Source organism: Phaethon aethereus, assembly GCF_964289735.1.
Source record: "Phaethon aethereus genome assembly, contig: HAP1_SCAFFOLD_69, whole genome shotgun sequence".
Lineage (NCBI taxonomy): Eukaryota > Metazoa > Chordata > Aves > Phaethontiformes > Phaethontidae > Phaethon > Phaethon aethereus.
The window spans coordinates 1-25,248 of record NW_028114310.1 but is presented as its reverse complement, the minus strand read 5'-3'; the positions used below and the strand labels follow the sequence as shown (position 1 = coordinate 25,248).

Below are 25,248 nucleotides of genomic sequence, written 5' to 3'. Positions count from 1 at the left end.
GCTGGAGCCGGCAGATCCTCAAGGGGCTGCATTTCCTACACACCCGCTCGCCCCCCATCATCCACCGCGATCTCAAGTGTGACAACATCTTCATCACGGGCCCCACCGGCTCGGTCAAGATCGGGGACCTGGGCCTGGCCACACTCAAGCGAGCTTCCTTCGCCAAGAGTGTCATAGGTGGGGTCCCAGCGCAGCCCCGGTGGGAACGGGCTTGTGGCTGCCCCGCCGGTGGCTGCGGGTGCTTCAGCGCCCAGAGGGTGCTGAGTCCTGCTGTTGTACCCAGGCACCCCCGAGTTCATGGCACCAGAGATGTACGAGGAGAAGTACGACGAGGCGGTGGACGTCTATGCCTTTGGGATGTGCATGCTGGAGATGGCCACCTCAGAGTACCCCTACTCCGAGTGCCAGAATGCTGCCCAGATCTACCGCAAGGTCACCTCGGTGAGCGGCCCCGGCCCCTGGGCTGGGGGCAATGCTGCTGTCTGGTGCTGTGGGCATGGGAGCCAGGATGAGGGGCTGGGGAGACCAGTTGGATGGAGCTGCTGGGCCTCGCTGCTCCCTAAAATGTGTCACCATGCAGGTTGTGCAAGCAGCTAAAAATAGTCTGGGTGGTGAGAGGGTGCTGTGCCGGAGCACGGGGCCTGCGGAGGGCGGGGTGACCATGGCTTGGCCAGACCCTGCATCCCTCGCCCCTTGCCAGGTGCCTCCAGTGCGTTAATGGGGTGGAACGGGAGCAGGTTGGCCCTGCCACCCCCTGCCTGGGGCACCGCGGCTGCCCCAGCCGGCTCCTGCCAGCTCCTGCCTGCTGGGGTGGAAACCTGGAGCCCCGGGGTGTCCTGACCCTGGCTGCCTGTGCAGGCATGTGTGGCCCAGCTGTGGGAGCTGTGGCCAGGCTGGGAGCCCTGTCCCCACATATTATCCCCTGCTGCTGGTGGGGCCATGCCTGGGAGTGCCAGGGTCTGTGGGGCCGCGGCTGCCCGGGGAGCATCCTGCGGCCCCACAGAGCCTGGGTTCAGCCCCATGCCCTGGAAACCTGGTGCTGTGGGCAGGATCTGGCACAGGAGGTGCTGACACCCATCGCCCCCAGGGCCTGAAGCCCAGCAGCTTCTACAAGGTGAAGGTCCCAGAGCTGAAGGAGATCATCGAGGGCTGCATCCGCATGGACAAGAATGAGAGGTGGGGGGGAGTGGGGGCCTGGGTGGCAGAGCCGCCCCTGGCTGCCAGCCCTGTGCTGAGCTGTGCTCCCTGCAGGTACACCATCCAGGACCTGCTGGAGCACTCCTTCTTCCAGGAGGACACGGGGGTGCACGTGGAACTGGCCGAGGAGGACGATGGTGTCAAGTCTGGGCTCAAACTCTGGCTGCGCATGGATGACACAAAGAAGCTGCATGGCAAGTACAAGGACAACAACGCCATCGAGTTCCTCTTCGAGCTCTACAAGGATGTGGCAGAGGAGGTGGCCCAGGAGATGGTGGGTTCAGGGACAGAGGGACCCTGGGCACTGCTGGGTCCCTGCACCCCAAAGTGATGAGCCACCCCAAAGTGACAAGCCCACTCCCACACAGGTGGTCCTGGGCTTCGTCTGTGAGGCTGACTACAAGCTGGTGGCCAAGGCAGTGCGGGACCGTGTGGTAGCCATCAAGCGCAAGCGGGAGAAGCTGAAGCGTGCCCAGGACATGCCATCGCCTGCGGAGCCGGAGCAGCCAACGGGGGTCCTGCGGCTGCTGGAGGAGCTCAAGTCCCCGCTGCCACCCAGTGCCCCCACCCCAGCCACCCCTGGCTCTGGTGACTCTGTTTTCAGCAGCAGCTTCCCCCCGGAGCCTGAGGAGCCAGAGGCTGACCAGCACTTCGCCTACCGGCACACCAGCTACTCCTCGGCCACCTGTGCGTAGGCGCTGGGCAAGGGGACAGCAGGGTGACCTGGGGTGGGAGGCAGGCGGGATGGGGTCCGTCCCCACCTCCAGCCCTGCTGTGCACCCAGCCCCAAAGTTGTTTCCCAGGGGTGCAAGCTGGGAGGGAGCTCTGGCTCCAGCCATGCTCATGCGAGAGTTTCTCCACAGCTGACTGCGAGACGGATGGCTACCTGAGCTCCTCTGGCTTCCTGGACTCCCCAGACTTGGCCCATCGCAGCTTCTCAGTGGGGGACCCTGCCAGCCCGCCGCCTGCCCGCCCTGTGCGCTGCTTCCCTACGGTGAGCAGGGCCCCGTGGGGCTGGGGTTCGGGGTGGCCGTGGTTGCCTGCTCATGCTGTCCCCTCCCTGCAGAGTATCGCGGTGCAGCTGCCCACCAAGTGCCTCCCCCCCACCAGTGGCTTCTCCTCCCCAGTGGACAGGTGAGGCTGCCGGGGGCCGGGCAGGGGCTGGACGGGGAGCGCGGCAGCTGGGAATGGCTGCACTGATGCTCCGGCACTGGGGCTTCCCAAAGCTATGCCTCGGATGTGGCATCTGGCATGAGCGATGGCTGCGAGGGGCTCTCGGCCAGTGAACGGAGCGGCAAGCTGCCACCCAAGCGGGCCTCAGGGAAGCTGCTGCGGCGCCGAGCCCGGTCCAGGCTGCGCATCACCAACGTGAGTGCTGCGGATGCCGGGCGGGCGGGCAGGCGCTCCCCGGGCTGAGCCAGACCTGCTGCCCACAGATCTCTGACAAGAATGACCGGGTGGTGGAGTGCCAGCTGCAGACCTATAACAACAAGATGGTGACCTTCAAGTTCGACCTGGACGGGGATAACCCGGAGGAAATTGCAGCTGTCATGGTGAGTGCAGGGCAGGGGCAAGGGTGGGGGCCTGCCCAGCCATGCCGGATGCTGACTGGTCCCTCCGCCCCCAGGTCCACAATGAGTTCATCCTCAAGTCGGAGAGGGACGGCTTCATCCACCGCATCCGGGACATCATCCACCGCGTGGAGACCCTGCTCCGCAAGGATGGACATGGCACCGCCGAGCTGCCCGAGAGCCCTGAGGCTGAGCGCAGCGCGGGCACCCCCGTGAGTGACCAGCCCAGCCCCGCCAGTGCTGGGGAAGCAGCTGATGCTGAGCGCAGCTGGGGCTGCTGCCCAGCTCTGGGGAGCCCAGCAGGGCGGGGGCTGGGGTGCAGGGTCCTCTGGCCCCGGGCAGGAGCGGCCCTGCGCCTGCAGCTCCCGGCACGTGTCCCCCTGGTTCCTGTCCCTGCATGCAGTGAGGCTGGGGTGGGGGCCAGTGGGGGCTTGGCTCAGCCTATCCGGGTTCTCTGCCCTGGTGCTGGGCTCAGCCGCATCCCCCTCAGCAGGCGGACCTGCACCTGCAGGAGCTCTCACGCTCCATCTCCTCCTCGTCCTCGCTCAGCGGTGAGTCTCTGCCCCTGTGTGAGCCTTTCCTGCCCCCCCTGCCCTGTGCAGGCTGGGTGATGGTCCTGGCTGAGCCCAGGGGGTCCCATGGGGCTTGTCCTGCCTTGTCTGAGCGTTGGCTGTCACCCCTGTGCCACAGACCTGGGCTGCACCAGTCCCAGCCTCTCAGTCCAGTCCCCTGTCTTGCCATCGCTGAGCAGCTCCCCGTTGGAGAACGACCTTGCCAGCCCCACAGAGCCGCTGGCAGCCCCAGCCCATGAGCTGCGGCCGACACTGCCGGGCTCCCCTGCAGGTACTGGCTCTGGCAGGGCCAGGCATGTCTGTTCCTCTGGGGCTGCCAGCCACAGCCTGAGCAGCCGCAGCGCCTTGGCCGGTCCCTTGCCAGCATGTGGCTTGGAGCTGCCTGGGCAGGAGGTGCAGTGGGCTCGTGTGGGTCAGGGGCTGCTCCTGACACTCCTCTCTCTGCAGGCTCTATGCAGACCTGGCCCCTCATCTCGACGGCTCCTTCCTGGCTGACGGCATCACTGGCGTTCCCGCAGAACCCCCCAAGCACCCTGGGAGGACCTGTCCCACCGGCCCTGCCCCAAGCCCCCCTGTCCCCGCTGCCGGTCCCCATGTCCCCTGTCTCCAGTGGGCCCAGCAGTCCCCTGAGCCCCCCAGTCACCAGCACGCCCTGGTCCCCCACTGCCCCCCTCCTGTCCCTGGCCAATATCTTCTCCCTGGCAGTGATGAGTGTGGCCCACACACTGCTGCCTGCCGTTTCCTCCATAGCCAGCTCGGGTGGGCACCTCTACCCCCCGTTGCTGCCACGGCCGCAGAGCCTGCTGTTGGGGCCCCCACGCTTTGTCTACCCTGACCCTGCCAGCATGGCCAAGCCAGCCCCGGCCTGTGGTGGGACTCTGGAGTCAGGAGGGGCTGATGTCCCCACTGCCGGGGGGCCCATGCCATTCCCGGCACCGGCCCCACCGTGCCCCACAGGCAGCTGGGCTGCGGCGAGTCCCCTGCCATTGCTGAGCACATCCACGCTGGGGAGCCTGGAGGGCAGCACAGTGAGTATGGGGGTGGTAGGGGCTCCCCGGGGCCACTCGAGGTGCGGCTCAGCACTGGCGGGGCTGGGTTGTCACTGCAGATGCTGCCCTGGAATGGGATAGGGAGCTCTGTGCGGAGTGCCTGGGATGGGGGGAGGGCTGAGCGGGCAGTGAGTGCCAGAGCATGGCAGCAGCAGTGGTGGGAGCAGGAGACGGGGAGGGGGATCTGGGGTGGGGCAGCTGACAGTGCTTGGGTGCCTGCAGGTGCCGCCTGGCTCCCCCAAGCCCAGCCACCCGCTCATCATATCGGAGTCACCAGCTCCTGGCGTGCCCAATGCCCAGCTCTCGCCCATCAACGAAGGTGAGGTGGGGAAGGGACGAGGCTGCATCTCACAGCCATGTCTGGGGGGACGACGTCCATACCAGGCCAGGACGTCAGTTGGGGCACCGCGACATCCATACCAGACCACGTGCCCCGAACCCCACCAACTGCCCTCTGTCCCCAGCAGAAGCCAAGCCCCAGATCCTGGGACGGTTCCAGGTGACGCCGACCAAGGACCCGGCTGCGACCTCCCTGGTGCCAGGCAGCAGTGAGGGCAGCAGTGAGGGTGAGCAGCGTGGCATGGAGCCGGCAGCAAGCGGCTCCCCCCTGCCTGTGGTCCCCGACACAGAGGGCAGCTCAAGCAGTGACTCAGACTTGATGGTGGAGGACCCCGAGGCTGAGGAGGCACTGGCCAAGGAGGGCACGGTGGCACCAGCAGAGAGCGACCGGGAGGGCCCCGGGGAGGAGGGCGCAGAGAGCGCGCCGCAGGCAGTGCTGAGCCAGGTGTGGCTGAGCTACTCCCGCAGCTTGTCCTACCTGAGCAGTGACGACACCGAGAGCGAGGACGAGGAGATCTGGGAGGAGCTGCAGAACCTGCGCCAGAAGTGAGCACCCCCACAGCACGAGGGGGAGCAGGGTCGTGGGCTGCAGCTGCGAGGCAGGGCAGGGGCTGCAGGAGGGGACAGGTCTTCCTGCCTGCCCCAGGTGGGAGGCCAGTGCCCCCTCCCTGGCAGACGTGGCTTGGCTGGGCACGGCTCAGCTGCCAGCCCCCATCTCCTCCGCAGGCACCTTGCCGAGGTGCAGCTGCTGCAGAGCACACAGAAGAAGGAGATCGAGGAGCTGTACCTGCGGATGGGGAAGCAGCCGCCTCTGGGCATCGTCTCCCCTGCCGCCATGCTCTCCAGCCGCCAGCGACGCCTCTCCAAGGGCAGCTTCAACCCTTCCCGCCGCAACAGCCTGCAGCGCCTGGAACTGGCGCAGCCCCCAGGTGCCAGCCTCCGCTGCCCCAGCTCACTCCTGGGCCCCTGCATGCTGTGTGGGGGCTGGGGGACAGGGACCCCTGGGGGGGTGTCAGGTCTGTGCAGGGCACAGCTCTGCGCCCCCATCTGTGCCCCCTGCTCAGGCCGGTCTGTCCCAGCAGGCATCATGCGCCGTAACTCTCTGAGTGGCAGCAGCACCGGCTCCCAGGAGCAGCGGCTGAGCAAGGGGGTGACCTTCGCTGATGACTTTGGCCGGATGGTAAGGGGCTGGGACCTGATCCTGCTGCCAGTGGCCCCATGGCACACCCAGCAGGCCTCAGCTCACCACTGCTTCTCTCCCCAGTAGCCAGCTGGCCAGGAGTGACTTCACGAACTACCTCAACCAAGTGCCTGCTGCCCTGGGGGCAGGCAAGAGCCCCTCTGCCTCCTGGAAGGACCACGCCAGCCCTGGGGGCAGCCAGCGCCCTCGGGCCGAGCCAGCTCCGTGCCTGCCCTGTGGAGCCTGGCTGCCCGCCTTCACCCCTTTGCCCCTTGGCCGTGCACCCATGGCCTCTGTATCAGAGGGAGGGCAGGCCTTTCCCACTCTCATCCTCCCATTTCCTCCTTCCTTGTACCCCCCGATCCCCTCCCTGCCATTCCCAGTCTGTGCAGGCTCTGTGCGAGGTGCTGCCATCCTTCATGGCTTTACTCCGAGCCAAACCTGTGCAGGCAGAACTGGGCTGCGATGGTATCCTGCCCCAAGCAGAACCACACCCCCACCACGTCCCAGTCACGATATAGCCTCACTCCTGCTACTGTCCCACTCCTGCCCCTGTGCTGTCCTCCAGCTCTGCCCTGGGGCCGCTCCAGCCTTGCTCTCTGCCTGTGACAATGTGTGGGGGCCGAGCCCGCTGCCCCAGGGCTGCCTGGGGCTGCCCAACTCGCTGCTGCCTTCATCTTGCTCTGTGCAGCCGAGAACAAGCTAGCTGTGGAGCGGGAAGAGGCGTCCTTCGGCCCCATAAGGTGATGGAGCTGGTGCACCAGGAATGGCAGTGGGTGCACTTTGTTATGAACTGATGTCTAGAAAGTGTTTTCATAAATATGAATTAAATACAAATGGGGTCTGTCTGTGTCTGTCCAGTGGGACTTGTGGACACTGTCCTTGCTGTTGACTCATGATAAAAGATGATACAATGAAGAGCAAAATGGAAAATTCCATCTCAGCAGCCACCTGACTGGGGGGTAAGATCCTGAGCTGGACTCTGGCCACCAGCTGCTTTAACAACAGGCACTGACACAGGCACCAGGCAGGGTGTTTATTGTGGAAAGCGATGGCACCTGGACACCCTTGCCCTTCCCCAGAGCAAGTCCCTGGCAAAGACACTGTCCGCTCTCCAGGAGAAAGGCAGCTGTCTGCAGGGGAGGAAGCCCTGCCTGCAGGGCAGCCCCCTCAGTGCATTTCCCTGGACCGCACTGAGGGCCAGGCAGGTAGACCCCTGCAAGAGCAGCTGCCCCGTGCTCGGGGCCAGGCGATTCGCCTGTGCTCGAGGCCCGTCCTGCCGCGCGGGGGCTGCAGCTCAATTACGGGGTTTACCGGGGCCAGGCTGGGCCGGGCTCTCCCTGCTCAGCTCGTTGCGCTCTCGGCCCGCGCCTGGGCCCGCGCCCGTGCCGCCTCCGCCTCCTGCTCCAGCTCATCCAAGAACCGCTCCTGTGACACCGAGTAGAAGGTGTAGCCGTCTGCGCGGGGGAGGGTAAAGAAAACAACGGGCGCAGCGCGGCCGCGACGCGTGCCCCCCGCCCCGCCCCAGCACCGCAGGATACAGATACCAAACGCCACCGCGCCGATGCCGAGCGCCAGCAGCGCGTTGCGACCGCGAAGCCGCCGCTGCAGAGCGCGCTGGCGTTGGGCGCGCTCCAGCTGCGCCATGAGAAGGCGCTGCTCGGGGCTGAGTCCTGGCTCCCGCGCCGGGTCGATGCGCCGCGCGAACGCCGCCTTGCCGCCTGCCTCCTGCGGCGCCTCCATCTTCCCCGCCGTCGCTCCGCACAGCGCGGTGACGTCACATCCGGCGGGTACGCTGGCCAATCGGAAGCGCGCAGGCCGCGCAGGCTCACTACGCGCAGGGGCAGAGGGTGCAGCGCGTCGGGTGGTTGGCTGAGGTCCGGCGCGTGTCTGGCCGCGGAGGAGGCGCACTCTGATTGGCGGGGCGGGGCCCCGTGACCAGGAGGGCGCTGAGGTGGGGCCCAACAGAGCACGAGCGCTCTCGGCGGGCGCCGTGGCTGGGCCTGCCCCACGGGCAGGTGGTTGAGGCAGGTCCCTTCCCAAAAGTGGAGTCATTGTTGAGGGGTTGCAGCTTCCCAGTGGTGCCTCTTGGACCCCGAGGCCCAGCACGGCTGTGGCAGGGGCTCTTGGGGCCCTTTCCCACCGGTGGAGACAAAGTGCTGTGGCGCCTTTGAAATAGTTACCATCCTTAAGGTCTCTGACCTGAACTGCTAAATGGGGTCCCAGGTGCAAACAGCGTCCTGGTGCTGTGACCCAGCCCCCATCTTTGGCGAGGTCGCTCCTGAGATTATTGAGGATACACTGATCTGTTTGGCCACAGAAAATGAACAGTACCTGAGTGAACTGTCAGATCAGGCCGGATGCTTCAAAGAGACACAGATAGTGGGTGAGACTTTTTCTCAACTACAGCTAACTCCTCAGATGGGTAACTACTGTATAATTAGCTTCAGTTGACTGAAGTGAGTTACTGTTGTGCTTTTTTGCAGAATTTATATTCCTTTTGTCTGAAAAATGGCACCTGGACCAATCAGCAAGGTACCAAGCGGTAGAGTTACTTGAAAGGTAATAAATATCTTAATTCCTCAGTGCATTTCTCATTTCTCTCATGTGGTTACACTGTGCATGCTCTATAGCACTCAAACAATTTTTTGCATGTCTAGAGCTTTGTCTCTTCACTCATTTAATTCAAATTAACAGCTATCCATATATTCTGAGTACATGCAGAACTGCTTTTCTTCCTTTTTCTTAGCAGAAGAGAACTGTTTTCTGAGCAATTGTAGTTTTTGTAGGTTTATGATCAAGCAAGTAGAACAAATGTGTGAGTCCTCCAGAGAGAATGTTAAAAGTCGTGAACAAGGACAAGGCAGCAGCTGGAGCTCTTTGAAAGATCAAATATATGACACGTTTGTCCTGCGACTTGTGTCGTGCATTCAGCTTGCAAGCAAACTTTCCTTACACTATAATGTAAGCCAGCTAAACTTTTTCCTATAGCATTTTTTAGCAGTGTAGTAAATTGTGTAGTATATTAATCTCTCTTAAAAAATAGATTTCCTCTCTGAAATACAGTAGTGATAATGAAATGCAAAGGATATTGAAATGAAGACCTAAATCTCTTCTGTTTAGGGCAGATCAGTTGTCACTCATCAAGTAACAATCTGTCAGGAAATGTTCCCAGTACTCGGGGGGGAAAAAAAGTACAGGTAGCGGGAAAACTTGGCCTGTGGTTGTCAAAAATTGTATGGCTAGAAGGGGTTCACACCTGCATGGGGAAGGTTTGTTGGGTAGAGGAAACCTACGGGAAAGAAGGTCCAAGCTGGATTTCTCATGCCAGCTTAAAAGATGAGTTCGACCACTGGGTTAGCAGGCAGCATCACCACTGCAGTTGTTTACGCTTAAATTCAATGGGAGGAGTAAAGCAAGAAAATACTTTGTTCTTAGCAAGTGCCTTATTGCCTAAAAGATAATTTGTCTTTTTTTTTTTTTTCCTCTTCAGATAGTTAACAGTGACACAGCTTTAAAATTTCTGCAATCCTTAAAATACTCATACACTAAACAGGAATTGATTGAGTCTGAGCTTGCCATTTTAAAAACTCTGCACTTCCAGATCAACGTGTCAACTCCTTTAGCTTACACAGAATTGCTTCTAGAGGTTTTAGGTAAGAGTATTAATAGGAGAGAATAGGAAAGAATTTTTTTTTAAATTAATCAGTAATAGAGCTATTACTGATCTGAACCAAAAGGTCTCACATTACAGATTTTTGCATACTGTGAAGGCACATGAAACTTTTCAGATTGTCCAGGGTTTTCAGATGAGAACTTTGTCCTTAGTAGAATCTCATGAATGTTGTTGGACAGCCAGTCATGACTGAGCCAGTAAAAGATTTAAGAGTTTAAAAACTGCCAAAACCTAGTGTAGGGCCACATTTTCTACAATAACTTCCCATTTTCTTTGCCTAGGACTGACAACCTGTATTTCAGAGTAAGTGAAATTATGCTGAGATTGACAAAGCCTATGGCATGAGAAGACCTGTGGCATTCAGAAACAAAGGGCAGTTGTCACCAGAAATCTGCATCACTCGCTTACAATAACTAACACTTCTTTCTTATTCAGTTTAGTGACTCAAAATGTATGGCTGATTATGTATGATCTCTGTGCTAGGACATAACGGCTGCTTGCTTCCTGCAAAACCATTGCATCAGATGTGTATGCAACTACTAGACTTCTCCTATCTTACAAGAGATACCATCTACGACACTTTGTTGAAGATTGCCATCGAAAATTCAACACCAAGCAAACTGCAGGTGTAAGTAGCCTACATGACTATTGCTCAAAATAACTAGTTGAAACGAAAACCCTGAAAAACCCTAAGAAATAGTAGTACAATTCCCATTATGCCATTTTTTTGGCATGTTTTAAAAAATTTTTATTTGAGGGGCTTTCAGTGTTGTTTATTGACCTTAATATACGAGCTCAAAGCAATGTGCTTCACCACATTTGCTTTAGGGACAAGCTAGGAAAGTGTTTAACTTAATTCTAAAAATCCGGCTTTAGCACTGTCAGTTACGGTTAACAGTATCAGGCTTTATTTGGACTGAATAAGCTAACGTGTCCATAGGCTGTACAGTGGTTACGGAAGTAGGTGGTTTTGAACTGTAAAACTAGCATAATTTTATACCAGAACATGCTTTTACTTCTGCAGAGCAAAGTTCTTGACAGTAAAGGAAGATTTCATGCTCTTGGCTGTTGGAATCATCAGCACAAGCGTGTTCATACTAAACCCTGGGCATTGGGAGCAGGTACAGTCACTTCTAAACACATTAGCTCCACATGAAAAAAATGTGAAGGTTGTTTGTATGTTTAAGCACAGCAAGAAGACAGGTAGACTGTACTGGGAGTAGCATGAGGGAGGTGACATTGCAGGTTTTTTAGCAGGAACCGTGTGTGCTTTTATAAGAGTGTTATGAGGGTACACAGGCAATTCCCGAGGAAGGCTTGTACTTGCACTCGTGTGAGCTTATGCTCATGCTTCAGCTTCTTTACAGCCAGAACAAACCCCCAGAGACATTGTTTCATTGACAGCTGGAGAAGCAATACCATGGGACAACTTTCTGCCCAAACTGCTAGTGAATACTATTAACAAACAGCCTATTACAGATAGTAGCTTTTTCATTTTACTTCTTCAATAGAAGCAAGTAAGTAAATAATAAAAAAAAAGCACAAAACAAACAAAAAAACCCCCCAAAACAAGCAAGCAAAAAACCATGCTGAGAGGCTTCAACTTCTGTCAAAGAGCCACTAGTGTTTTCCCAGGGAGCACTGTGATTCTCATTAGATTTGGAGGGTTAAGAAGTATGTCTGTAAACTAATGTCTCTTAGGCACTGTAAGTAAGTATACTTTTTTTTTTTTTTAAGGTTGTGGAGCATTTAAACTGTATCACTGGCATTACTTCACAAAGTGTCTTAGAATTTTCTTATGCAGTACTGAAACACATCGTTGGCAGTACCACTCCGAAGCAGCGCTATAGGAACTGTGGAACAAAAGCTCCAGAGAACAGAATGGTGTCTCTTAAATAGAACTATCTTCTACGGCCAGTCACTAGCATATCAGTAGCAAACTGTTAGGCTGTTGATAATAGTCCATCTTCTGTGATACTGCACAGTGCACCTAACACAATTTGGTTTTACTTTTGGTTTTGAACACCAGATGTTCTGTAACATTTTGTACGTTATGTGTTAATTAGAAAAGCTTGTCCTTTCGGGCAATGCGCTAGTGCTATGAAGGAAGGCACACAGGAGCGAAGTAGCATTTAGAAATACCTCTTTCAGCACCAAAAGCTTTGTGGTAGGAGCTGCATCTTCTAAGTTACGAATACAACTTTCCTTTGAATAAAGAGAAAACTAAGAAGAGTTATGTTTTGAAAAGGCATTAAAGTGCGTGGTAATCTGTAGTACTAGAAGCAGCTTGCATGACCAGTCATTACAAACAGGGCTGTACTTTCTTTCTCCAATTGCTGCTTTTTAAAAAATTAATTACTGTCTCAGGCAGCCTGCTGCAGCCAGGCTGCTTGTTACTGTGTTCCGTCTTTGCCAGTGCTCAGAGTCTGCTTGCTCTTACCCTAAGAAAGCCGCGTTGTTGACCAGTGTTGTGAAAGGACAGAATCCCACCAGTTTTGAAAGCGATGCAGTTGTCACCACAGCAGATGCCTGTTCAGCATGTCCATGTAAGTGCCACGGGCTGTTTATGCTGTACTTGGCATATGCTAGATGAAAGCATTCTTTGTGTAGAATAGCACCTCTGTGCAAGAATAAGCTGCAGGAAGTATTACAAATAGTTAATAACATAACAGTATTTTAAACAGTATCAAACCTGCTGAAGTTCAGTGGCACAAAGAAGTGCTGACATGACTTAGAAAATATTTTATTTCAAACTGTGGTTACTCTTTAATGACCAAGCAGAGCTTCTGTGAGTGCTTCTACATTATTCCCTGTGTTTGTAACATTTTGCTTTTCTAACCTGTGTGTTAAGCTGTAACAGAGTAGTATCAAACTCATTGGTGTTTTGAAGTTTGACAGTAATTTATACGCATATCTATAAAACCCAAATTACCAGTTTTGCATCTATTGAATAGCTGATTTTTTTTAATTCTGTTCAGCTCAATAACTTTACATATTGCTTTTCCATATACTAATTGTAATAATGGTATTTAAAATAAAGTGTCATGTGGATTTTTGGTATTGTAAACATTTTGTACTGGTTAATGTTAAATGACATCTTAATTTGACTTTCTCCAACGAAACGCAGATAATTCCACAGCTTCCAGAACGAGTTCTTTACATGGTTACTTGTTATAGAATTGGGATGAGACCCAGGCAAGACCCCACTTCAGGTTAGTTAACATAAATTTTAGTGCTTTCGTCCATTGCTCCTCAGAGTTAAATTGTGTTTTAATAGAGTAAGAGCCACCACTGCCACCTGTATCTTCAATCTTTCCTTTCTCCACGTCCATCCTGTATCACAAAGTTTTATTAGTACATTACTATTGCAAGCATTTAATCTCAATATTACATCAAGTACTAAAATTTAAATCTGACATTCATATTATTCTATGTAAGAATACTTTGTTTTTAAAGGAAATCTAGTAAGCCTCAGATCTTCACCTGAGGAACTAGCTTTACATTTCAATTAAACTAAAAGCAAATGTGGTAATCCTGCACATTAGAAAGAATACCAGATGAGTCCAGAAAGACAAGACTGAAACAACACGCAGTGCTGTAGACTGGTACAGACGTCAGTTAATGCTGCACAGGACAGCACATGAGGTGTAAATTTGACGTTATGTAGCAACACTCACCTATAAGGCAAACAAAACCGAGTTTCACCTTTTTCCACCTCCTCTTTAAATTGCTGCACACAGTCCAGGAAAGCCACCATTGCATGATCAAACTTATTGTCCCAAAAGAACCGTAGGCCTCCAGAGCAGTACAAGGGGAGCTCCTGGAAAAGAGATTTGTTTCAGGCACCCCATTTTAGATATGATCATTGCAGCACTTAAGTCTTGTGCAAGACTTAGGATTTGTCATAGGATGCTTAGAAATGATTTGTGGCACATAATAAGCATGACTTGTTTTGTGGTAAGTGCCTACTGCATGCAGGCTTGGGTTCCTAACCACCAACAATCATCCCAAATCATGCTATCGTCCTCTGGCCAGCTGCAGTGTATAGTTCAAGAGTCCTGTCATTTTTAATGCTACTGGATGGCAGAACAAGTGGCTTGATACAGGATATGGAGTGAGATACCATTATGTTGGAGAAGGCTAGCTAGCTCTCCTGTACCATAAATTCATAAAGAGCTGAGTTTGTCTTCTGTGTCCCCCAGCATGACCAGGGCTCTATGACATTCAAGGTCAACGTCCTCAGATTTGTGCAGGATCTCTTACCTTCGATTTGTCCGTGAGGGACTCTAAATACGAGTGGTTGCCATATGGTACAAGACGGTATCTGAAGAGAGATATGATTCACAGGCAGATGAGTTTAACTGTCTTTATCCGGGTCATAAATGAAATGTGTATTATATTGCATATACCTTTGAAACTTCAGGCCCATTTTGTTAGCAAGGGCATGTAGCAAGAGCACAGTCTGCCCCCAGGCAGCATTGATCTCATTCCATTCTACAGGAACACTGGGGAGACGGCCAAGTCTGAAGTTATTTATTGTGCCAAACTGACCACTGTGCCTGTGACAAGAGGAATTATAAATAAGTGCACTGGGGCAGGAACAGCTTCTAGCATGCTAACCAAACAAGGGCCACGCACTAACAGTTGCAGAATGCACACTGCTAACCAAGCAAAAGGAGGGTTTGGGGCTCTGGTTAAAAAGTGTATATAAATATCAACCACTTGTTCTCTTTTTATTACAAGAGTTCATCAAACCCACCCCCCAAAAAACAAAAAAACCCCAACCAAACGCCCTGAGCTACCCGCTCTATAAAGCTTGACATTAGAGCATTACTGTTGGCTAGCACAGTAGGTCCCAGTTCATTAACAGGGTTAGTGAAAGAGCCATTTCAGTCTACTTGGACATCTGCACAGCACTGCAAACCTCTCTCAGCTGACAATGTTGGGAGCTGTGACCAGTTGCTTTGCTGTGGGGCGACTGTGACTCAACTAGCACCTTTCCTGTCAAATGCAGTATTAAATGGGCATATGTTGCAGATTCTTAGCAAACTGATGGAATATTCCAGGGCCTACATTACCAGATGTGAAAGGTTGCATTGAACACATTGGTTTTCTTTAATTTATCCAACTGCATTTGAGCATAGCGCATTTGGTTGTCCACACTTTTCAGCTCATCATCTAGCTCCAGTTGTTGCCTCTTGAATTCACAGTATTCTTTCTGATACCTTTTAATGAAAGCAAGACAAGAAATGCTAAGTGCAGGCTTTTACAGAAAAGCGATTGCTCACACGGTATACTAGGTTTCTTTTGCTCTAGCCCCCTTCAATTTTGCAAAGAACAAGCCACTTGCATTTGGGCATTAGTTATAGGTTTCTCCACGTTATAATCTCATTTATCTGTTACCTAAAATCACTGCCATAAACTGCAATTGTAGTTCACTCACTGAGCTTCTTCCTGCTCCAGCTGCTCTGCCTCTGCCCTGACTCTCTCGAAGTCTTCAGCCACGATCCTACGGTTCTTCTCAACATCTTCTAGCTCCTGAATCAGTTGCTCTTCCTCCAGCGCAAGTTCTTTCAGTTCTGTTTGCAGTTTCTCCTTATCATCCTCGTTCATCTGTTCCAGTATCTCCAGACATCTCCTAAAGGAGAGTGACACAATTACCAAAAGAGGGATCCTCGCAAGGCCCCCACCAACCACCCCTGGGTTCTGTGACAGCCTGTGCACATGAGCAGAGGTAAAACAGGGACTCTTGATTTCATGTGCACCTCTTGTTAATCCTGAGCTTTCCACATTGATCCTGCACTGTGAGTCAGGAACACGCACAGAACAGAGGAGTGAGATGGTGACTGAGGAACTGATACTGCCTGTCAGTAACCATCTCTGTGAAGCCCTTGACCACACAGGCACTGTGGGCAGGTGCCATCAGTCGTTCCGATGGGCTCACAGACTTCAGCTGGAGAAGCTGTATACCACAGGACTCACAAAAATAAAATTTTCATCTCATTCAGACAAAGAAAACGAAGCACTGAAATCAGGGGTGTCTCTTACTGATCACGGAAAGCTGGATCAGTTCTTTCCCTAGACTTCAATCTAAAGCAACTCTCTCTCAGGTCACCTCGGGATCACTCACTTGTAGTTCTGGCACTCGTTCTCTGTGATGTTGAGCTGCGTGTCTAGTTGGTCTAGCAGAGTGTCTGTGCATTCCTCACACAGAGGGTGATCCACATCTGTCTGCCCAGACATAATGTCAAAGAGGTCACCGGTAACCTGCAGGAAGAGCTCACCCTTAGTTCAGGTGAAGCCATAGGCAGCTGCCGGTTGGTTTTCAATAGATGTACTTCTTCAATTGGCAAAATATTATCTGCAGGTCAAATCTTGATTTAAAATAAGCCAGCTTTACTGAACTACTTGCCAACAAAAATACTGGAAGGCCAGTGCTACAGGAAACTCTGCAGTTTAATCTTGCAGTGCCCCTAGAAAAACTGATGCCCTGTTCAAAAGTATCTGAGTTTACCAGCTCATGTAAAACTTGCCTTCAGTCTCCGGCTGAGGTTTTCCATTGTGCCACCATCTGACGCCTCTCCGATCAGTGTGAAACTGTTGGCGCTTTCTGTTGACATCATTCTTGGAAAAAATTTTATTGAGAGTTGAGTGTTGAGGGCCCGGGAGAACTAGATCTAGTGCTCAACTTACATCTCAGATTAGTTCAAAGAGTCAGAAACCAAGAACACACAAGATGTACTTGCAGAAAGATGGGGGAGCCTGCATTTCAGAAGCACTCTATCGGGACAGTGTTTTGTGTTAACACGTAGCTAATAAGCAGCATCCTATACATTGCGCATTTATGCATGCTCAAATGGCTGCACTGCTGCCTGCTGAGGAGCCCACGGGGATCCCTCGGGGGAAGCTCTAAGGGGGTCACACGAAACAGCTGTAAGTGCACCGCTAACGAGTACCCCTCCGACAGAAGTGACGCCCGCGGGGGGCCCTTCCCCCGGGCAGTTCCTCAGCGCCGGCTCGGGCTGCTCGAAGGAAGCTGCCGGGGGCTGTGCGCTGGGGCAGGCCTGGCAGCAGGGAGGGCGGGAGCCTGGCAGCGGCCGTACCTGGCCGGCGGGATGAACCTTCTGGACACGCCATCCTGCCGGTTCTCTGCGAAGGCTTCCTGCAGGGCAAGGGGACACCGTCACCGAGGGGCCCGCGGCGGTCGTCGCCGCCGCGCCAGACCCGGCCGTACCTCTGTCAGGGCGCTCTCCTCTTCGGGCGCGTCGCCGGGCCGGGCAGGGGCGGCGGTCAGCAGCGGGGCTGCGGGAGAGGAGGTGTCACCCAGGCCCGGGCCTGGGCCCCCACCCCGGCCGCCCGCCCCCGCCGCCCCCCCCCCCCCCGCCGATACCGGTGAGCTCCTGGATGGTGAGGCGGTCGAGGATCTTGAAGGACGTGTCGAGCTTCAGCGGCTGGCTGCAGCGCTGGCAGACAAAACTGACCTGCGTGGTGCAGGCGGGCGGCCGGCTCGCCTCCATGCCCCCGCTCAGCCCCGCGTCCGCTCCGCCATCGCCGCGCGACGGATGTGACGCACGCGGCAGGGCACGGTCCTGGCAGGGGTGTAAGGGCCGCGGCGGCCATTTTCTCTCGCCCCTCCCCGGACGGCCGTATGAGCGGCCAGGACCCGGCGGCGCGTGCGCGCGGGGGGAGGGTCACGCGGGCGGCGGGCGCGCGCGGCATTGGCGGGCGCGCCGCGTGAGGTCAGTTCCGGTGGCGGCGACGCCGGTGGTGGGGCAAGGCGGCAGCGCGGCCCCGCGCCAGAGCGAGACCCGGACCCGTCCGCCACCGCCATGGCCTCGCTGCTCAAGGTGGACCCGGAGGTGAAGCTCAAGGTGTGCCCTCCGCCGCCTCCGCCGCCTCGCGGCCCCGTCGGGCTGGGCCGGCGCCGGCCCGGGCCTCGGGGCGGGGCGGGCTCGGGGCCGCCCCGGGGCGCCGCCCGGCCGTTGCGTCCCCAGCCGTTGGTCGTGCGGCAGCTGAGCGCGGCCCGCCCGCCCGCGCCGTCCAACCGCCTGGTCTGCCTCCCGGCGCCGCCGCCCCCGCTCGCCCGGCCGGCGCTGCGCCGCGGCTCCGCAGGAGCGCCGGGAGGGCGGCGACGGGGATGGGGCTGCTCTGCGGCCGCCCCCGAGTGGTTCTCTGGAGAAGGGTGGCCGCTGGCCCAGGCGCGGGCTGCCTGTGTCCGGCACGATGGATCTTCCTTGCGGCACGCCATGCTGCAGCCAGCTCGGGCAGGAGCTGTTCTGTTTTCAGTCGCCCCCCCCCCCCATTGCTCTGGGCCTTTCCTTGCGCTTCTGGACTGTCCTCCTGAGTCAGGAGTCAGTCCAGCACGTGCAGGCGAGACAGTCGAGGAGCTGCTTCTGGCGTCCTCTTGCAGCTGCGCTCAGTGTTTATAGGCTCTTCCAGCTCTCAGACGTTTCTCATGAGGATGAGAGCTGTACCTGCAGAGATCCAGGGTTCAGGCTGTAGCAGAACTCTGTAGCTGCAGGGCACAGTGCTTGGCTTGTGCTGAGCCCTCCTTTTGGAGAGTGACTCTGAACTGTTGCTTTTTTCCTTCTGCAGGTTGACTCCTTCAGGGAGCGGATCACGAGTGAGGTGAGTATCCTTCTGCCACTGCCCAGAATGTGATAGGACAGGAAAGAGGCCATTTGGCTGTATCTTTCTGACAGACTTGATTGCGATTTGAGCCTCTCCTGGAAGTTCAGCAGTGCTCAGAGCTTCAGTCACCAACTGGAGTTGAGGTTACGTAGCCTTATGGCTCTCCTGGCATCTTCTCACCTTGGCTTAGCATGATGGTTGGCAGCAGGCAGAACTAGCGTTCTCTCTTGTTTCCTGGCTTTGGACAGTTGATTTCCCTGGTGTTCTTGCCTGCTGACAGGAACCTCACCACTTTGTTTCACATCATCGTGTCTGTTCTTTCTCTCTCAGGCTGAAGACCTGGTGGCAAACTTTTTCCCAAAGAAGCTGTTAGAACTCGATGGGTTCCTGAAGGTAAGGTATATGTTGTTCTCTGTATCTTTTTTAATTTTCAAGCTATGTGTTGAAAATGAATGGCAGGTCTTGTTGTGTGTATTTTCTTGTGTATTTCACCTTGTTACAAAGACACGAAGCAGTGGTTTGGTTGCTTGCGTGCATTTGAGTGCTGTTAGCTCTAGAGGGGGTGCTTCCTTTTTCAGTTTTCTTTGTGTGATCACCACGTTTATCTTTCTTACGTATTTGTCAACTTTGGGCTGTCCTTCGCAATGCTCCGCTGGTCTCACAGGGACTCCAGCATTGCAGACACTTGATAGCTTTGATCACAGTCTGGAGCTGGCATGCTGTTCTTGGGTGGAGGGAGTTTTCATGACAGGCCTATTGTTAGATTTTTTTTTTTTTTTTCATTCATCCTTATTTTATAGTTGGATAAGAGGGTGGGCTGAATCTTTTGTGCTCTCATTATGTTTGGTGTGACAGAATTTGCTAGTTCGTAATTAAATAACAAATCTGCTTTCTTTTCCAGGAGCCTATCCTGAATATTCATGATCTCACTCAGATCCATTCGGACATGAACCTCCCAGTGCCTGACCCAATTCTTCTCACAAACAGCCATGATGGACTGGACGGGGTAAGGTTACTCTCTTGGCTGTGATCCTTACTTCTGTTAATTAAAACTGCATGGCTGCTCTGTGTTGGAGTAGGATATTCTTATTTAATAACAGGCTATAGCTCTCCCAAAGTCTTTTAGGAATTGGCCTCTTGAGTCTGGGAAGTCTGCTGGAGGTAATGCTGTACTCTGCAGTCCTCCTTTGGTTTTAAAGAAGGATGCGTAGAAATCAGCAGCATAGCAGAGGCTCTAAAGTTTTCCTTATTTCCTTTGCAACGCTGTTGTAGCTTATGACTAGTTTGTGAGTAAAACGTTTTATATATTTTAGCCAAATATGAAAAAGAGGAAGCTGGAAGACCGCGAAGAGACCTTTCAGGGTAAGAGTCCCCAAGTCTCTTGTGTTGCTGCCTGCCCCCTGAACCAGTGCACCATGCCTTAGGGGTATGAAATCATATGAACCCCACTTGCCCTGTCCTGACAGCAGCTGCTGTTCATGTAGGACTGTCTCCACAACCTCTCAGAGCCAGACCTGCGGATGTTCTGTTGTGGAGGAGTCAGGTTCCAGCTCTTAGAAGCATAATTAGGACTTCCCTGATAGATATAAGTAGTACTTGCTTGAGCTTGGCCTGCTGACAGAGGCAGCTGATCTCCCTGTGGCTCTGTGCTGAAAGCTCTCCTTGTCTGGAGGAAGATACCAGGCTTTGGATTAAGCTGAGGCAAGAAACAGCTTGTACATGTGCATCAGGAAAATCCTTTCTGCCCAGCCTCAGCAGCCTAGAGCTCTTCAGCTCTTGTCTCTGCTCCACTTTTTCTATCTTCCTTCCTTTGTGGTAACTGCTGTTATCCCCTGTCAAATTTCCTCTTCCTCACAGGTTAGCTATAGCCTGTCTACTGTCCACTACTAGCCTTTGTGGGCGATAAGATGCTCGGGTGGACCTTCAGTCTGACCCCCTAGCACAGCTGTTCCTACGTGTCGCTGATGCGAGGTGTTTTCCTCTTCTGCCGCTAGGTACCAAAGTGTTTGTGATGCCCAATGGGATGCTGAAGAGCAACCAGCAGCTGGTGGACATCATTGAGAAAGTGAAACCAGAAATCAGGCTGCTTATTGAAAAGTGTAATACGGTGGGTATGAGTGCTTCCCATGGGAAGCTGTGTTTGTGCTGGCTTGTGTGGTATTCCAGCCATGTGGGAAATGATATTCTCAGAAGTGTTGCATGAGCATGAATGACCTGCAGGAGTTTATCATGGACTGCATGGCAAAGGCAGGGTCCTGGTGGCCTTTTGGTAAAACTTTTGAAAGAGGTCTCTGGGGAGATGTTGGTGTTGATCAGCGTTGTGATCTTTCCACCACAGGTCAAAATGTGGGTGCAGCTTCTCATCCCCAGGATAGAAGATGGAAACAACTTCGGTGTTTCTATTCAGGTAAGGCACCACTGGCTCTATGTCCTGCCATAAGAGAGCTGTGTTCCAGGGACATGGATCTTGGGTTCCTCTGAATCTTTCATTGATGGTATCCAGCAGCTGTAGTCATGGTGTTGGTTTAGGTTTTAAAACCCAAACCTGAGCTTGACATGGTGCTGCTGAGACATGTCACTTTCAGAGCCCTGAAGGCCAGCTGCAGTTGTATGAAGCTAATGGCTTCCTTGTCCTCCCTGCAGGAGGAAACAGTTGCTGAGCTTCGAACTGTGGAGAGTGAGGCAGCGTCCTACCTGGACCAGATTTCTAGGTAGGCATGCAAGAACAGACCTCTTTTTTGGGATCCTCTTGGGAAAAGTAAAGTGCTTGGGGAAGGTCCCCCAGCTTTTCTAAGGCAACTTGGGCTGAAGAAAATTTTGGTGCTATTTATCTGACCTTTAGTCTCTCCCTTTTCCTACTAGATATTATATCACAAGAGCAAAACTGGTTTCCAAAATAGCTAAGTACCCTCATGTGGTAAGTAAATGGGGAAGTGGAAATTTACACATTACATGCTGCTGCTTTTTGGGACTCTCTGGGCCACTTCATCACTGTCCTTTTTGAGCTGAGGGTCCTGGGGGAAGAGGGGGGAACATACAAGGGTGCAGGACATCTGCATTAGAGGAGAACAAGCTGAAGGGGGGATTCCTTTGTAGAAGGTAGGACCTTCATTTGGTATTTGGGAGGCACAGTTGAGCTCAGGCCACTCAGCCATGCGTCTGCTCTCTGTAGGAGGACTACCGCCGCACAGTGACGGAGATCGATGAGAAGGAGTACATTAGTCTGCGCCTGATCATTTCAGAGCTGAGGAATCAATATGTAAGTGAAAAACTGGAGCTCATACTGGTTTCCTCCACAGCAGTGCACAGAACCGTTTTGACCCTGCTGCTGCTCTCCCTTTTCCCTATTGAGTACACCTAGTCCTGGCAAGAAGCCTGTCTCCTCCCCCTCTCTGCTTTGGCTCTAATGAAAAGGGCAACTGTTGCCTCTCCACCACCTTCCAGAGAGGCAGGTGTTTCCAACGGAGTGTTTACAGGAGGCTAGCACAAAACATTCCTTCCATCTCTGTGGGAACCTGTGATCCTAAACTCTTCATACAGTACAAGCCATTCCTGGGATCTGTAAAGAAATCTTCTCTCTTTGGTGTTACATGCAGTGGCTTCCTGTAAAGTCTGGCTGGAAGAAGCCCTTATCTTAACTAAGCGTGTGATTGCACGCAGGGTTTGAGGGTGGTGCCAAGGTGAGCTGTGCTGCTGTTTCAGCCAGTGCTCATTGTGACAGCTGAACACTGGATGACTTCGTTTGTCTGAGTCCTGTTCTCCCTTTTTGCAGGTCACTTTGCATGACATGATCCTTAAAAACATTGAGAAGATCAAGAGGCCTCGGAGCAGCAATGCTGAGACCCTCTATTAAGTGTCAACGTTAGAACTTGAGAACTGTTCAGTCAACTAAAGACCGTCATTGCCTTGGTTTGTTACGTGACTATCGAGATGGGAAACTGGCTGGAAATAGTATCGCATTCTTAGTTAAACTCTAAAGAAATTCTCGCCTAGTTTTGTGATTGGTTTTGTTCAGGTCTCAGGAGCTCTCCCTCCCTCTAGTAACTGGTAATAAGAAGGCCGTGCTGCTTTGGGGTGCCCTAGAGGCTACTGCAGAGTGAGAGCACCGGCCAGGCAGGAACATTCCTTCATGCCTTTCTTCCTACCTGAGTAGGAATGACACTAGAGACCAAGCCCTTGTCCTGTCCTGTCTCTTGGCTGGAGGCTTCACTGGGGTCTCTGGGAATGGGGCAGACAGTCTTCAGCATGAGAGCAAGCCCACCCAGGCGGTGGTGCAGTGGTGGTAAAGCTTGCTGTCTTCACTGCTGGCTGTAGCTGGGCCCTTCTGCCGTCAGTGCTCAGCACTGATCCATTGCAAAGGTAGAGGAACCTGCCCTGTCTGGGCTGGTGGCAGCAGCCACGCTCCAGTGCCGCTGAGTGGTCTGCACTCCTTTGCTGGCTCTCTTCTGACTCCGCAGAGCCTGCCCCATCTGTCTCTGCCTTGTCAGTTCTGGCTAGATCAGTGCGGAGCACGAGGTGGTGCTTGAAACTAGGGCTGGTTGCTGTCCTGGCTGGTTGTGAGCTCAGGTGGCTTCTGCTCCTCTTTGTGATCTGAATAGAGCCACTTTCTTGGCTAAAACCAATGTTACTGCACATACGTCCTAGTGCCCTTTCAGCATGAGATGCTTTTGCCCAGGCTGAGAGAAGGGAGGGGCTGGAGGTCTGGTACTAAAGTCCTGGTAGTCTCTGCATGTGGTAGACTGAGACCGCTGTCTCCTGGCAGTGCTCCCTGCTGCCTGGGCAGAGCAGGCCAGCTGTGACGGTGCTTGGAGGTGAGGATGGCCGATACCTGCCTGGTACCACTGCAGACCTTGTAGCCTTTCCCCTGCAAAGGGCACGCTCATGTGCCTGGTGACTCCTCTAAACCGCCGGAACATTTCACGGTCCATTACAAACCCCTTTGGAAATGACTGGTTGTGTTGCGTCAGTTTTTGTGTGTGGCAAGTGGGCCCATAACACTGCAGGCTCCAAAATTTTCTTATTTATAGTATTTCTACTTAAGTCCCTTATTCAGGGAACTTTAAATCATTTGTTTCAGGAACCTTGCTGTTTCCCAGGTCTTGCTGTTACACCCATATATTCTTATTGTGCAGTAGCCTTAATAGTTGTGTTAACCTCATTGTAACAACAGTGACAAATGGAATGAACTTTCTCCCCTTCTTTTTTTTTAACTTTGTTTTTGTTTCTTCTGCTTCCACACCTAAGAGCCATGTTGTCTCTTGCTGGTTTCCCAGGGATTTTCCCAGAGTGTGGAGGGCCACTGGCCCTTGCTATAGACTCTTCTGTTGTTGTTTGTAGTAAGTCAACTCTTAGTCTTCCTGCTAATAAATATTCAGTAACAAACCAACTGTGTTCTAGCTGCTGTCTGGGAGCAGCACTTCCCCTTGTGTTTCTTTGTATTGATTCCTTTTAATTTGTTCGGCTCTCTTTGCCAGACGGAAGTATGTAAACTTTTACCATGTCAAGAAATTAAAATAAGGTACTTGGAATTCTTTTAAGGTAGCCCCTTGTGTGTGATACTGAGCTCTTAGGCTGTGCAGTGTTAACGTCTGTTCTGGTCCTGCCTTTCTTGCATCCAGTTGCTCCTTCCCTGCATTCTCTTTATTCCTCTTTTTGACTGTGTCATAAACTACCGTGCTCTGCTTTGTAGGTTTTTTTTCTATTCTTTTAGCATGCCTTAGGTTAGGCCCATGGTGTTGGGTGTAACGTGATCTGTCCCATCTCAACCCAGTGTGCAGGACTCGGGCCATCTCGGTTAAAACAGATGCAAGATACTTGCACGGTGTTTCTCTGAGTCTGCAGCCTGCTCCGTGGCTGCTCCAGCACCTCTGCCATGCAGGTGTCTGCAGCGCTGGCCTGGGGCAGGTGCCTGGGTGCCACAGCGGGTGCCTGTGTTCGGTGCGCGTCCGTTGCTCTCGGCCGCTCCGCGCAGCGGTACCGGAGGAAACGCAGGCCGAGTCCCCCAGCCAAAGCGTCCTCTGCTCTCCCCAGGGCGCCGGCCCTGTTGCGCCTTCTCCCGCGCCCGCTCCAGCGCCGCCCGGGCCGCGGAGGCTTCTCGGGCGGCTCCTGCGCCCCCGCCGCGGGCCCGCCGGCCCCTCTGAGCCGGCGCCCGGGACTGGCGGAGCTCGGCGCCGGGCCGCGGCTCGGCCGCCCTTCCCGGCCGCGGCGCCGCTAGGTGGGGCCCGTGCCCGGCCCCGGGGGCGGCCGCCGCAGCGCGGGGCTCCTGCCTGGACCTGGCGCGTCCAGCCTCGACGCCTTCAGCCGCCGAGAAGCGGCGGCAGCGCCTGCGGACGGAGGCTTGCAGCCTCTCGCAGGGCCGCCGGTCCCGCGGCGTGGGAAAGTCCTGCCGGTGTCCGAGCCTCTCCGGGGACGGTGGGAACCGAGCCGGAAGCAGGTCGCCGGGGGCCGAGGCGACTGGAGCTCGAAGGAAGGACTGCTGCCGGCAGGGCTCGATGTGGTGCAGCACGAGGGGTTCCTCCTCACCACAGCCAGGAGAAACTGAACTCCCAGGAGGCCTGTGCCAGCAGTCCTGTGGAAAGATGGAGCATTCAGGACAGTTGTCTTGGTGGGTGTTGGCAGGGAGCACGGCTCATCCACAGGAGCAGAGGAGGGTTTGTTGTCTGGGATCTTCACCCCTCAGTTTCAGTGCAGTGGTTTCTGCGGCTCTCCAGGAGAAGTGGCAGCGTGCTGTCAGGGCTGTAATTCACAGGTTCTTGAGACATGCCAGCTTATATGCAGTGACTGTTAAAACTTTGAGAGGAGAATAAAGGCACAGCAGTTGTGTGCAGACACAAACTGCCAGAAATGCAGACAGCGTGGGTAAGGCTCAAGCAATTTCCACCCTTCTGTTTTATACAAGCTGACCCTGTGAGATGAGAGAATGGGAATGGGAGTTTTCCAAAGTCCGAGGTCTGGCCTGGGGTATGCTTAGGACTTGCTTGTGTCAGGAGAGTTGGCAAGGGGTTTTCTGTACCATATTCTTCACCCAGCTGTC

At 54.0% G+C, this 25,248-nt stretch overlaps 5 protein-coding genes across 6 annotated transcripts; 3 read left to right on the top strand and 2 right to left on the bottom strand.

The window, feature by feature from the left end:
- Nucleotides 1-283: 283 nt before the first annotated feature.
- On the top strand, nt 284-6,655 carry LOC309416107 (serine/threonine-protein kinase WNK4-like; the record flags this gene model as incomplete). Its single annotated transcript, XM_082015683.1, is given in 19 exon segments — nt 284-441; nt 1,088-1,176; nt 1,252-1,471; nt 1,566-1,884; nt 2,061-2,191; nt 2,264-2,331; nt 2,424-2,565; nt 2,634-2,750; nt 2,825-2,980; nt 3,259-3,319; nt 3,459-3,611; nt 3,788-4,368; nt 4,612-4,708; nt 4,857-5,274; nt 5,455-5,657; nt 5,808-5,908; nt 5,996-6,010; nt 6,014-6,053; nt 6,600-6,655. Coding segments are annotated over 19 exon segments (3,111 nt in total). The 5' UTR covers nt 284-297.
- Nucleotides 6,656-7,252: 597 nt separating this feature from the next.
- LOC309416106 (cytochrome c oxidase assembly factor 3 homolog, mitochondrial-like) lies at nt 7,253-7,651 on the bottom strand (the record flags this gene model as incomplete). Its single annotated transcript, XM_082015682.1, has 2 exons — nt 7,253-7,365; nt 7,450-7,651. 2 exons carry the CDS (start codon nt 7,649-7,651, stop codon nt 7,253-7,255), a joined length of 315 nt encoding a protein of 104 aa, XP_081871808.1.
- Nucleotides 7,652-8,122: 471 nt separating this feature from the next.
- LOC309416110 (cyclin N-terminal domain-containing protein 1-like) lies at nt 8,123-11,840 on the top strand (the record flags this gene model as incomplete). The annotated part of the gene is made up of 7 exons (XM_082015687.1): nt 8,123-8,294; nt 8,395-8,470; nt 8,698-8,872; nt 9,402-9,564; nt 10,068-10,212; nt 10,609-10,705; nt 11,322-11,840. 7 exons carry the CDS (start codon nt 8,123-8,125, stop codon nt 11,481-11,483), a joined length of 990 nt encoding a protein of 329 aa, XP_081871813.1. The 3' UTR covers nt 11,484-11,840.
- A 908-nt stretch (nt 11,841-12,748) lies between these two features.
- Nucleotides 12,749-17,334, bottom strand: LOC309416108 (beclin-1; the record flags this gene model as incomplete). Its single annotated transcript, XM_082015684.1, has 11 exons — nt 16,975-17,334; nt 16,819-16,886; nt 16,688-16,746; nt 16,118-16,208; nt 15,715-15,851; nt 15,028-15,222; nt 14,663-14,809; nt 13,994-14,143; nt 13,848-13,908; nt 13,262-13,404; nt 12,749-12,917 (listed from the first exon to the last, which is right to left on the bottom strand). Exons 1-11 carry the CDS (start codon nt 17,099-17,101, stop codon nt 12,749-12,751), a joined length of 1,347 nt encoding a protein of 448 aa, XP_081871810.1. The 5' UTR covers nt 17,102-17,334.
- Nucleotides 17,335-17,413: 79 nt separating this feature from the next.
- On the top strand, nt 17,414-22,068 carry LOC309416109 (proteasome activator complex subunit 3; the record flags this gene model as incomplete). 2 transcript variants are annotated; one of them, XM_082015686.1, is made up of 11 exons in its annotated part: nt 17,414-17,455; nt 18,180-18,212; nt 18,546-18,608; nt 19,117-19,221; nt 19,529-19,577; nt 20,210-20,322; nt 20,554-20,622; nt 20,859-20,926; nt 21,078-21,132; nt 21,388-21,474; nt 21,988-22,068. In XM_082015686.1, 11 exons carry the CDS (start codon nt 17,414-17,416, stop codon nt 22,066-22,068), a joined length of 765 nt encoding a protein of 254 aa, XP_081871812.1. The 2 variants fall into 2 exon arrangements, with proteins under 2 accessions (XP_081871812.1, XP_081871811.1); XM_082015685.1 differs by having other exon boundaries at nt 20,210-20,367.
- Between the last annotated feature and the right edge of the window lie 3,180 nt (nt 22,069-25,248).